Here is a 12667-nt window from a genome sequence, read left to right on the forward strand (position 1 = left end):
TGTGGTTTTAATATAAGTTAATATGGTTCAAGTTAAACTGCGCTAAAAAATTTGTTTACTTACAGAATACACATAAAGTTAAGCATCTAAACTTGCAGCGATGAAGACTCATTAAATGTGAGATGGCAGCGCAAAGTGCTTCTTTGTGCTGTTTTTAATGATTTAAATAATACCCTAAGAATACTGCATCTGCAAGCCATTACACAGGCAGACTTTAATTATGTGCACAGAACAAACCGCGGATGACGCGAGGAGCAGCTCTTAATGACACCATCATGCTTCCCCACTGCTGAGCTAAAATAATACTTTCTAATATATTCTTCAAGGCGCTTTGATTGGGTTTAACGGGTAGAGGTCTGTGGAAAAACCCAGGCCCTCCTTTTCGGGATTCAGCTTTTGTAACGTTTTCATCAATAACGATGGGCATTAAAAAAACGTGATGTCTGTATGGTGAGGTGTTTTAAAATCTCTCCATTCACTTGTAGCGCGCTTGGTATGAGCATTATAAAGTAAGATGTCACCGGTCTGCGGAAGCTTTGTTAGGTATTGTTTGCAATGTAAAAAGTAGATGCAATATACACGTATAGTTTATTCCATACTGTATCATTGCAGCAGCAAAACTAGAAAGCCTGGAAGATTCTGTTGATTATTGATGTTTTGATAATTATATTTTCTCCGATTGCCAATTTCCTTTTCAGTCTTCCAAACACGGAGCAGACTCTGTTTTTTAAATCGTGAGGATAATAAGAGACGTGAGAGGAGTCATTCTCGATGACATCACAGATCTTTCCTTTAGAACCTCCAGACCGATGGCAGCAGTGTTTTTTTAAGTGCTGCATGATAGAAATATATTATCTCACAATTGTGCTTTTGTAACAGTAGAGTATGGACCTTTCCTTTGCTTTTCAGAAATAATTGTGTGAGCTCTGTATCTTTGCTTCCTTACAAAAACTGCAGATGTGTCCAATAAGTGAGTTTAAACATCACATTTCCATTGACTTTACAGTATGGCTTGTTTAAGTATCTTGCTGGGCATTCAAATGTGAAATTTGCAGAGTTTACCACAAGGGGGCAGTATTGCAGCATTGCTCATTAGCAGCCCGAGGCAACAGTCACAGGCCCTGTTTTATGGTTAATTCTGTTTCGCTCACACATGAATGTCAGTGGGCAGATTTTTTTGAAGTTGAAGTGGTTCACCTCAGGGTGTGGAAGCTGCCTATTGTAGCATTACAAAGCAGAATGTCTGGGAAAAGACAGACCTATGTATAATGTGGTCTAATCCATATGGGAGAAATTGGAAACAATAATATATGTGAAAACTGTAAATGAGTGAGTGAAAATTAAAGGGGGATCGACTACAGCATATAACCTTCATTTCTATATGACTTAATAACAAAATACTGCTTGCTGGTTGTTTTAAGGCTAATGAAACTGACATTTAGCCATTAATATAAATTATTTTTTTTTTTCTCGGGGGGGAAAAAGTTATAATAAGCTTCTTGTACTTGAATATATTCTATTTCTATAAAGATTACTTTACATTTAAATACCCCATTCAGGAACACAGAGATCAGAGATATAAAAAGTTCTTCCTTTGTGACTAAAAAGCTGTCCTTTAGTGCAACGTTTGAAAATCCCATTTCACTATAGATAGAAGGGGAATGTTCTAAGGGCTCTGGGCTCATATCTGTAAGGGATCACTGTTTGGGCTGAACAAGGTGCTTTACTCAGACTGTTCTAGTAAAATACCCAGCTTAACAAATGTGAGACTTTGAGATAAAAGCTTCAGCCAAATCAAGCCAAATTAATATTTACTGTTTTTAGTAAATATTCATCTTTATGGCTTTAAAGTATTCAGGTACAGTATGTTAATCTTTCAGGAGAACATATAGCAAGTCTTTTAACTGGCAGCCCAAATATAGGCATTTTAAAGAGACTTTTAGTAATAAAACCTATATTCCAGTGGTACAGTAATTATACTGCTGGACCTGGTGGAACATGAAGTAGAAAAGTGCTTTTCCTATGAAACCTGGGTGATATGCAGCAGACATTGATCATCAGTATCCCCACTCCACAGCCGGGGAAGTGAGAAATCACTTCAGTTACTGTACAGGAAGGCCAGATAGTAAGGTAGTTATAACCCAGAGTGGGGATCTAGCCAGGATCCCAGCTTTAACAATGCTACCCTTGCAAGCAATGCCATGGGATCTTCTGGACCTTGGTTTAGCATCTGATATGAAGGACAGGAACTCCTATTTCAAACAGTCCTCAGTCGCATAACTGGAGCATTGGTTTAGAAATCCTTGACCAGAGTGGAAAGTGGCCCCTACCGATCCACCAGCTGCACTTGTAGCAGGAGCCTGGTTATTATTTGGTTGCGTCTCATCACAGTACTGACCAGGTATTGCTGGCTTAGCTTCTAAGATCTAACAAGATCAAGCTAGAACGCAGTGATGCCCTCTGGTCATTCAGTTACCGACAAAAACTTTGTCTTATAAAAACAGGTTGAATTCTCATGTTTACAGGTGGGGAAAAATGCTATTTATGGAAGTATCTAGCGAAACAAAAGATCCCCAGTAGTCCTGAAGACTTTCTAGGGTCTCATTTTAACATTCTAGCTCTAACACAGTGCACTTATGAGATTGTTACACGTATGAAATGATTTGAGCTGCCCTGTCAGAGGTACCAATGACAAAGTGAACCTATTAGCAATATTTCTCAATGCGTGGGTGCTTATTATTTTATATTTCAAGATGTTTCAGTTAGGGAGGATTTCTTTTTTGTGATTGCTGTCATTAAGAATAATTGAGGTTTTCGTCTAAGCACTGCTAGTGTCTCAAGGCTGGGATAGGCTAAATTTCACTGCCCACTAATATTATGCTGTATGTACTTAGATACATCATCTTTCTTAGTAAACAGCTTGTACTTTCAACATCAAATGTGTCGCCTGTGCATGTTGGGATACACCTGTTCATTCACATTTCCTGGGTTTCAGTTTATCTCGAAATATTGTCTGATTCTTTTCACCTAACTAAAATGTGAGGTTTGGGGGCATCCTTTTTTTTTCCCCTGTAGGTACAAAAATGACATTTCATAAACCATTCCTTGGTGAATTCCATACAAAAATAAAATCCCATCTGGCTTTTTTTTATTGTTTCCCGAGGCTGCTCTGGTTGTGAAGATGCTTCTTCTCCCATGTTGCAGACATGCCGGTGCAGGAGTGCAGGGCCCGGACTTCCTAAACCGTCCCAACCAGACGAGCTGTTGTGCCATTGGCTCCACTAGGCATATTACAATTATAAACAGCCATTTGTTTCAGTGAACTGAAAATCCCCTCCAGTTTTTTTTTCTGGGTATTAATCTGTATGAGTTACTCCATTCAGATATTCTAGTGGGGTGCTGAGTAGCAGCTGACTCATTATCTTTTCATTTACTGCAAACGGTTGACATTTCTGCCTCACATGCTTGGCGTGAGTTGTTCTGTTGGTACTTCACGCTAACCAACACTGTAAATCTTGTTCTCACAGAATGTTTTTCATGTATAGTATTTTGTTGCAACTCAGGCCGTCCGGGCTGCATTTTCCTTGTCGGATCATTGCTCTATAAATAATTTGTGTACGTCATTATGACTACAATTTAGTCTCAAGTGTAGTTGATTTTCTAAACAGTCAATCCTTAGATAGTACTTTCAGAAATTTCAATGAAGTAGGGAGAGAACCGTATAAACGTTTGTTACCTTTAGTGCTACCAAGCTTGGAGCCATTAAGAGTGGATTGATGCATCACCACTGTATACCTGTCTTCAGACTCTGTACATTATTATTTAACTATATGTCCTTCAGTAGCTCAGTAACTAAATCAGATTTAAGTCAAACAAACTGAAATACTACCTATTTCAAAATGCTCAGTAATTAATACCACATTCTCTGGTAACGGTTACACAGAAATTCTGAGCCATGACTTGAAAGTTGCTGTCCATCAATGATCCCCATTAAGTTGTCAGAGCTTGAGCCAGGTTGCAAACAAGAATGGGCCAAAATCTCACTTTCCCAGTGTGCAAAGTTGGTAGTGATTTGGCCAAAATGTCTTGCAGCTATAATAGCTGTCTAAGCTACTTACAGTAAATATTGACTCCAGGGGGTGAATACAAGCAACAGGGTTATTGCTGACATCCAACATCGTTCACCCAATATGGATTCAGTTTGAACTTTCAATTTTTTATTCAAAATATTTGTGTAAAAATGTGTATGGGTCATTCGCAATTAATCAAAGGCGAAATCAGCAGAAGGAGTCCAGTAATATCCCAATTTGATGATTTGTTCTTTTGAAATTTTTACTTTTTTATTTTCGTGATACTTTTGAGAGACACTGTGTATGTAAATATTCATATGCACAGTACTTATCATGCTGCAGACCCTGAATAGTGTGCACTGTTGGGTGAGCTAGTTTACAAAAAAGTAATCCTCTGCCTGGTCTGCTGTGTAGGTGGGCTGCTGGTCATCACCCAGGTGGGGCAGCTCCAAGCTGGGGCAAGACGTTTGCCCCTTCCTGTAAGAAAAATGCTTTGGGATCCTTTGGAATGAAATAGAGCAAGCCTAGATGGGACTGGTCACTGGTGTATTTTATGCTTGAGTTTTTGCTGCTTTGGAGATCACTTTTGTCTATCTCTGCTGTAAAAAAAGTATGTATTTCTGCTTTCTCTTGTGTCGATTGTGCTTTTCATGAAGTCATCTGGCTCTTCGGCATGGTACTGATCTTGGTTTGGTACAGACCTGTGGTTCACTACTGCTGCTCCAGAATCTCCCTCTGGGCAGTGGAGTCCTGGCCAAGAGGGCCTCCACAGCAGCAGAACCACATCAGTAGAACAGAATTTAATGATGCTCCTCCTTTAAGACAGCTGAGATTTACAAGCTCTGTGGCTTCCCCTCGGCCAGCAAGATCACCACATACACAGAGATGTGGACCTCTGTGCCATAGCGGTGCAGTTCGTGCGAGTCCAAATGCAGACAAGCTTGTGTTCCTTTATCATCTTCTTCAGGCCACCGACCTGCTTACGTGCGCCCTGACAGCGGTCATCCTGGGCAGCTCTGGTCTAAAGATTTCAGACTGATCTGTTCGGTTGTGCTGCTGTACATTACAGTCGTTTAGGTCTATAGGGAAGACCCCAATTTAGCAGCAGTTTCCTCTGGATTAAAATGACATCAATTACTGCTCTTTTCACATCCCTCCTGTTGTAGTGTTTACATAGAACAAGGAGTGATGGGAAAAATGTTTTCTTACCTGTCATACAGCTCCAATTACTACAGCAGTTGGAGTGGTTGGGTTTCTTTTTTACCTAGAAAGTACACAAATTATAGGTATCCAGGGAGCCGCCTGCCCGTCCTGCTTCAGGCCTGGTTAGTGTTAAGGCTGTTACAGGTCTGCAGTGATGAACAGTCTGAAGGCTGGACAGGCTCTTCTCTACATCTGTTGTGCTTTAATGGAAAGTCTCTTCAGAACATGTCCAGGAATTAAATTTGGTTCCTTGATTCACGCATAGGAGACAACATTTATATTTTGTATATTTTTTCAAAATACTGAACAATGAAATCATTATGGTGTATTAAAAATACCAAAATAGGGCTTTTGAGCTCTAATAGCTGGAGCTTTTGAAGACTTGATCATAGGTTTGTGCTGAAAACATGAACCATTTCACTGTTTTACTTTTGTTTCACCTGTAGTTTTAACTTCAGCTTCTTTTTTTTATCCACAGTAACCACTGTCCAAATCAAGTAAAATCAGTGGTAGATGGGAAACTTATGAAATTACACTTTGTGAATGATAATTTGTGTGTGAAATGATCTGTACCTATATTACTTGTTCCTTTGCAGACTACACATTCTGACGCAGCTACCCACCAGAACTACTCTAAATATGAGGCTTACTGAGGTCTTAAGATGTTATATTTGTCTTAATCATGTATGTTGTGTAACACAAATAGTGACAAGAAAATGAACAAGTGGTCATCTGTTTCAAGTTCTTTAGACAAGCTCCGTTTTTGCAACTTATCTGTTGAATTTATATCAGTTCAGTTTATCTGTCTTATGCAATGAAAGTGCAATGAAATGCATATTTGCAAGTATGCTCCAATACAAAGACATTAAACACAGAACAGCAGCAGCAACAACAACAAAGTTACATAACAAATGTCTGCACAAACTGTGTGCAAAAAATATGGTTTTGCCCTAACAGAGAAAACTCTTATTATTTATCTGAGTCATTTGTTTTCATAGTATGGCATCTTTAATTCTGAAAACTCTTTATGTTCCTTATTTCCTTTACATGAGCTGCACTATAATCTTACATGTAGGGAGACCAATTAAAAAAGCCTCATTGTAACCTTAATAAAACCGCAATTAAAACGATACTTCATGTATTATACCATCCTTCCATTTTCTTTATTTACTATACATATAATAAATAAAAATAATACATATCATCCATCCATTTTCTAGCCACTTCTTCCAATTCAGGGTCATAGAGAAGACAGAGTCTATCCCAGCAAGCACTGGGCACAAGGCAGTGTACACCCTGGATGGGACGCCAGTCCATCACAGTCCATCACACACAGACGCAAACACATTCACACCAGGGGCAATTTTCCCAGAAGTCAATTAACCTACCAGTGTGGACTGTGGGAGGGAACCCATGCGGACCCAGGGAGAACATGCAGACTCCACACAGACGGCACCCAGGGCCCCACTGCTGTGAAATAGCAATGCTCACCACTGCACCACCTTGCCTCCTCTCAACACACGAGTGTTGTATCAAATACTTTTTGCACAATACGATTGTGACAGCAAGACCATGATTTTTTATTGGTTTTGAATAGGGATACTCTTTTTAATGAAAACCGTCAACTTGTAAAAGATATTTTTTCAGCCTTATCATTCTTAGAAAATATTGATTTACTGTATGCATAGTCTGAATTGTGCCATCAAACACACGTTCATTTTTTTTGGTTAAAGTAAAGAGCTTATTTGGTTTACTTACTGTACTTAGAGAACAGTAAGATCTTTGCGTTGTGCAGTTATTTAACAATTCTCAAACTGTGTTTGAATGACAGCAATTTACTGTTTCAAGAAAGAAAATGTTCTGAAAATGCTTCAGCTGTATGTTTGTTATTCATTCTGACTTTAATTTGTTTCCCTTTTTTAGATACTGATCCTCGAGTATTAGAAAAACAGGAGTTGCAGCAGCCAACATATATCGCCCTTAGTTACATTAACAGGTGAGCAGTTTTCATTATTCTAATGTCCTGCTTTGTTCCTTCATCACACACTGGCAAGAGCGCTGTAGAATTAACATTTCCAGGTTTGTTTCTGTTGTCATAACACATAGCCATTCAAGTCTCCTGGTGTTAAACATTCAGACAGTTTAACACACTGTGAAGAAACGTGTGTATAATTTACCATCACACTCAGATCTGCTTTCCTGGAGTGTTTCAGTCTTGGAAATGGCAATAATAACTGAATGTGAATCTGTTTGTATTTTAAGAGGCATACATTTACATGTAGCATTTTGTCTAGATAGCAGTTTCCACAATATTAAAGCAAAAACAATTTTCAGAGACTATTTGCTGGTTAAGATTTTCCTCTTTACAACGAACCATCGATTTATTCAGCATTCAGCACAAGAATGTCCCTGTTTAGGAGATAATCAAAACGCTGAGAGAAAATCGAAAAAACCTTTTTCTTCTTCTGGGTCGGTTTTGCTGTGCGGATGGATTTGCGTTCGCTATGAAGAAGTCAGCAGGCCCTGAGGCCTTTGTCCGCTGTTTCCACACAGTGATGGTGTTTGGGGGTGGAGCACATGTGCAGACCACACTCGCACACAGTCCGCCTCGCATTGTGTGTGTGTTTGTAACCAGATGCTGGGCTGAAGCCATGGAGACCTAGCAGCACTGTGTGGTACGATAACACTGTCATTTTTAAAAGGTGATTGGTAACTGTTATTTGTGTAGTTTAAATGAAACTTAAAGGTGTAAAGGAAAACTTCACCACTCTGAATTATATGGGCTTCTACACTGCGGTGAAAGGCATTATGTTCCTAAGCACCTGGAGCCCAAGAACACCATAAAACATCTGCATGGAGCTGCCACAGGTTCACAGGGAAGCCTTTTAACGCAAACCTCTAATTATAACTTTTACTGTATGGGATAATTTTTACAGCATGTTATTAATGCGTGGCTTGATTTTAAAAGTAACATCTAAGGGTCTTTTACAGGACGGGTAAGGTGTTATTGTTCTTTGCTGTTGATGTTGGGGGACGGGAGCAAGCGTATCAGCGTTAACGTCAAACACGAGGCAGTTTTCTACGTTGATCCTGTTGACGTGTTTTGTCATTCCTTTCCCCACAACTGAGCCCTTCCAGACCACTTCCAGGGCTGCAGATATTTTAAGAGTGTCATTAAGTGAAATGTAACATGAAAAATTATACATCTTTCTATTTGGTCTAGGGCCGATTTCAGTATGAAACCGTTAGCCATAGGAAGCTTTTTGTATGAAAATGTTTTACTTTGGCAAAGCAAGAGTGTTTGTAGTATGGCACAAACTACATTTTTCTGCCTTGAAGCAATAATGTTTGAGCTCCTTTAAAAAGATATGTGCCAAAACATTACCAAAAGATGCCAAGTATTAGATTTCATGAAAAAATAATTGGAGGTTCTCACTGAAGTTTGAGAATGAAGGCTAACTGCAGACGAGTGTAGATCCGGGAAGTGAACCCTCTTCCCCAGGACTCCACCCTAGTCTCCCCAAGGGTGGTCTGTCTTCACACAAGAGATGTTTATGGTTGAATTTGCCTCCTTGGCTCTTTCCACCCACTGGTGGGGGGTTTATAGCCTTTACAGCCAGGCTGTCGCTGGAAAGCCAAGACATTCTCTCAAAGTGCTCACCTGCTGAGCTGCTCTAAGATTAGTGCACAGTTAGTGCATTGAAATGCTCACTGTACTGAGGCAAAGCTCGGGCTGACCAGGATGTCCTTCCCTCTGTAGTGACTGCAGCAGAGGAGCCAAGGAGCTCAAGCCAGAGCCTGCATGAAGTAGGGGTGCGGTGTTAGTTGGAGGCTACCAAGAATGGGGTCTGACAGTGCACTCATGTTAGTTTGAACTGCTAGAAGAAAATAAAGCTTTGAGTGAATAGTTTTTTTTCCCCCCTGTGTTTGATGTTGTTCTGTCGTGGTTGTGACCAGTAGAGTTAATTGTTTTATTCACGTCATTCACACTTTGACATCTGAGCTCGCATGGAAATGTGTGTTTCTGGGTTACTGAGAGGGGTAATTTAGGAGAGTAGCACACTTACAGTACTTGTAAAACTTACAATATGTTTGTAATTTTAAGGGGGTTTATGGAATATATAAAATTTGAAGCGTTTAATTCCCTGCTCTTGCTTGTCAGTAGAAGTAGTTTTGAGAAAGTGTTCCGATTAAAACAACTACTTTTAGAGTTGTTGTACTGTATTAATGGGGAAGCAGATGTTCAGCACTTATGTTTGAAACTAGAAGGCTGTGTAGCTGTGGCTTTTTTTACCACACACAAGTTACATGTGCAGCATTCGGTTACTGAGCCAGGGGCTGCAGAAGAGCATGTAAGGACACTTTTTAGAATGGAAATAGACTTGCAAGCCAGCCCTTAATGAGCTGTTTCTGCTGTGCACACCTTGAAGTGTGGCAAGTGAGGAGGTGCAGAATTCAGTTTGGTGTAAATCTGTCCCTCTTCCTGATCGAAAATAAGACCCTAAAACATTTTCAGATTTCAGAATTGCCTTCATTTAGGGGCACAGGTATAACGTATTCTCACTGGGTAATAAAAGACAGCCACATTGGATTTGTTTATACCTGATGAAGATGAGTCTGGAAACTGTTAATTCAATAAATTGTGAATTTAGGGAGTAAAGGGTATGCTATAGTATGTGCCCTGTTTTTTTTATGTCATGCAATACTGTAATTTTTTGTTATTATGTTTTTTCAGAATATTCATTATTCAGTAGTATTGCTACTGTTGAAAACTGAGCCCTACTTATGATATCTGTGACACACAGATTGACTTGGCATGTATATCAAAACCTTGTCAGCAAACTGGCCATGTCTTTCAGGCCAGATGGGCCATTGTGTTGTTTAAATACCACTCAGATGAGTCTTAACTTCAGCAGAAGTGACGCAGGACAGAAGGCTTGGAAGAGGACAACATACCTGTACTCACAGGAAAAATAAAAGTCGGAATTAACTATCAATAAGGTGTTCTGCATTTTGAATGAAAAGGCTATCACTGAAATAAAATGTGTCTTGCAGTTATTTAATTATATTTACACTTAAATCACATTTCAGTGAAGGCGTCGGGTATTCCTCCGGCAATCAGAGAGGGTGCATTACTTATTTATGAGTAATGTCATGTTGACTTATGTGCCTACCCTTTTAAAAATGTCTTGGGCTGTCAGGCCTGCTTGAGATTAGCATTCCTCCAGCGTATGGGCTGTATGTGCAGTAAAATCTGAAACCATCACTGGTGGCTATGAAACACAAGTGCACAAGCTGTATAACACACATGATTTTTTCAATTTGAATGTTAATCCATTTAAAAAAAATATTTTGTGTTCATTTTCTTGTAATACTCTGACAAAGCTGCCCGTTGACTCTAATATCCAGTGATAGTTCTGCTCCCTTTTAATTGCTTTAAATATCCTGGAATATGTAACACTTTGAATAACAATTCAGGAGCCTTTGTGGTTTTTTTAAAATGCTTTAGGGGGAGCCTGTGCTTGTATCCACTTCTCTAAAACAAAATCTACAATTTTAAATGAAAGAAAGAAGAATCCTGAGGTCCTTTGTGTCTTTGTGTCCTTTGACAAGGGCAGAAGCACTTGTCCAGAGCTATTGGTAAAATCATTACACTTGTGTACCTTCTTCTATCAATTTACAGGATGTCATGTGTCCATAGATGGTAGTATCCCACACTGATTAAAGCTGTTATAGCTTATAGCTATGCACTAAATTCAAAAAACATTTAAGGTTACAGATTAGAGCAGGCCTCATGTGGCCCTTATGCTCAGTAGATTGGTAGTAGCTTGCAGATGTGGCTCTCTGGTTTGTAAAAAAATATTTCAGTCTTCCATTCTGAATCAGCCAAATCAGACACTTCTGTAAAGAGCCAGAATGGTGCCAGATGCAGATTGGCAGGACCTTTTTAATTAGATCAGATGTCACCGTGCTACAAACAGGCTACTTCCAGAGGAACGGCTGAGCCTTTCTGTATTATATACCTGTTAACGCACAGTTTTATGTGACAGTACATCTGTAGCACACAGGCCACAGCCCCTCCTCCACCCCGGACAGCCTGGGTCTCTTCACAAACGGCACGGCCTGCCGGTTTCCATTGAATTTTTATTTGCTTTTTCCCAATGGACAAAGGAAGACTAAGATGAGACTGGTGGGTGCGCAGGTGTGAAGTGTTTGCCTCACCATTGGCCCAATTTCTTGGACATTCGTGTAAGATGTCTTCAAGAAATCTGTTTGCATTTGTTGCTTATATTTTGTTCCCTGACCAGTATTAGGACTATTTTTAAGGGGTCAAATTTAGACCCGGACTAGTTCTTGGGGACTGTGATTTAAGTCCGTTGAAGTACCACGGTAGCCGTTTCATCGGGTAGGCTCTCCTCTCTCATCATCAAGGGTGTCCTTCCTGCAGAGCAGGACAGCCTGGTGACCCGTCAGTGGGCTTAATGTCAAACGATGGTGCCGCAGTTGCAAAAACAAGCATGTAGGCGTGCGATCAGTGGTTTTTGAGCTTTCTAAAACCCTTTTTCAAGGAACAGGATTCAGACATATTTCAGGAATTAAGAGCTGTACACCAACAGCTCTTTCTAAATATATAGAAAGATCACTGTGACAAAGTGAATGAGAATGTGCTGCCACATGTAATACTCTCACATACATTGGTTTTACTGTCTTAAAGTTTAAATCTTTTAATGCTTGATGTGGAGAGCTCTGAATTTTCGCTGGGCATGATTTTTCTGGCTTAAGATATAATAATTTAGATAACGTGTAACTAAGAGTGAAGGAGGAGCCCTAAATCAAAAGAGTGCTGTAGTTTTCAATAAGAGCTACTGTGAAAGAGTGTGTCTTAGAAGGTTTCTTGAGCTTTGAGAGCTCCTCTGTCAAAACCCCAACACGGCGGAGCGGTGGCTCTGTGGCTAAGGATCTGCGCCTGTGACTGGAAGGTTCAAATCCCGCGGCCGGCAGAGGAATCCTACTCTGTTGGGCCCCTGAGCAAGGCCCTTAACCCTAACTGCTCCAGGGGTGCCGTACAATGGCAGACCCTGCGCTCTGATCCCACGCTTCTCTCCCTGTCTGTGTGTCTGTGTCTCCATGGAGAAAAGCTGGGGTATGTGAAAAGACAAATTCCTAATGCAAGAAATTGTACAGGGCTAATAAAGAAACATTATAACATTATATTATACATTACAATAACTCAAGGCTTTTCTGCATGTGAGAAGGCACGTGGTTTGCTCAGCTATGGGCTGCCATGTTGCGGAAAGTGATTAGCTGTAGATTTGCAGGCAGATTAGCTGTGTTCAGTGTGGTGTCATTGTGCCAGAGGTGCTGCCTTAGAAGAGCAGAGGGAAGTGAGTGTG

General features: G+C 40.1%; 1 protein-coding gene across 1 annotated transcript in view; it reads left to right on the forward strand.

The window, feature by feature from the left end:
• LOC148650771 (juxtaposed with another zinc finger protein 1) overlaps positions 1-12667 on the forward strand; it is a 78963-nt gene that overhangs the window by 24775 nt on the left and 41521 nt on the right. The window contains exon 2 of the mRNA XM_088600302.1: positions 7197-7269. Within this exon, the coding sequence (XP_088456428.1) occupies positions 7197-7269 (73 nt within the window). The remainder of the gene's footprint in view (positions 1-7196; positions 7270-12667) is intronic.

Source organism: Lepisosteus platostomus, chromosome 12, assembly GCF_059453375.1.
Source record: "Lepisosteus platostomus isolate fLepPlt1 chromosome 12, fLepPlt1.hap1, whole genome shotgun sequence".
NCBI lineage: Eukaryota > Metazoa > Chordata > Actinopteri > Semionotiformes > Lepisosteidae > Lepisosteus > Lepisosteus platostomus.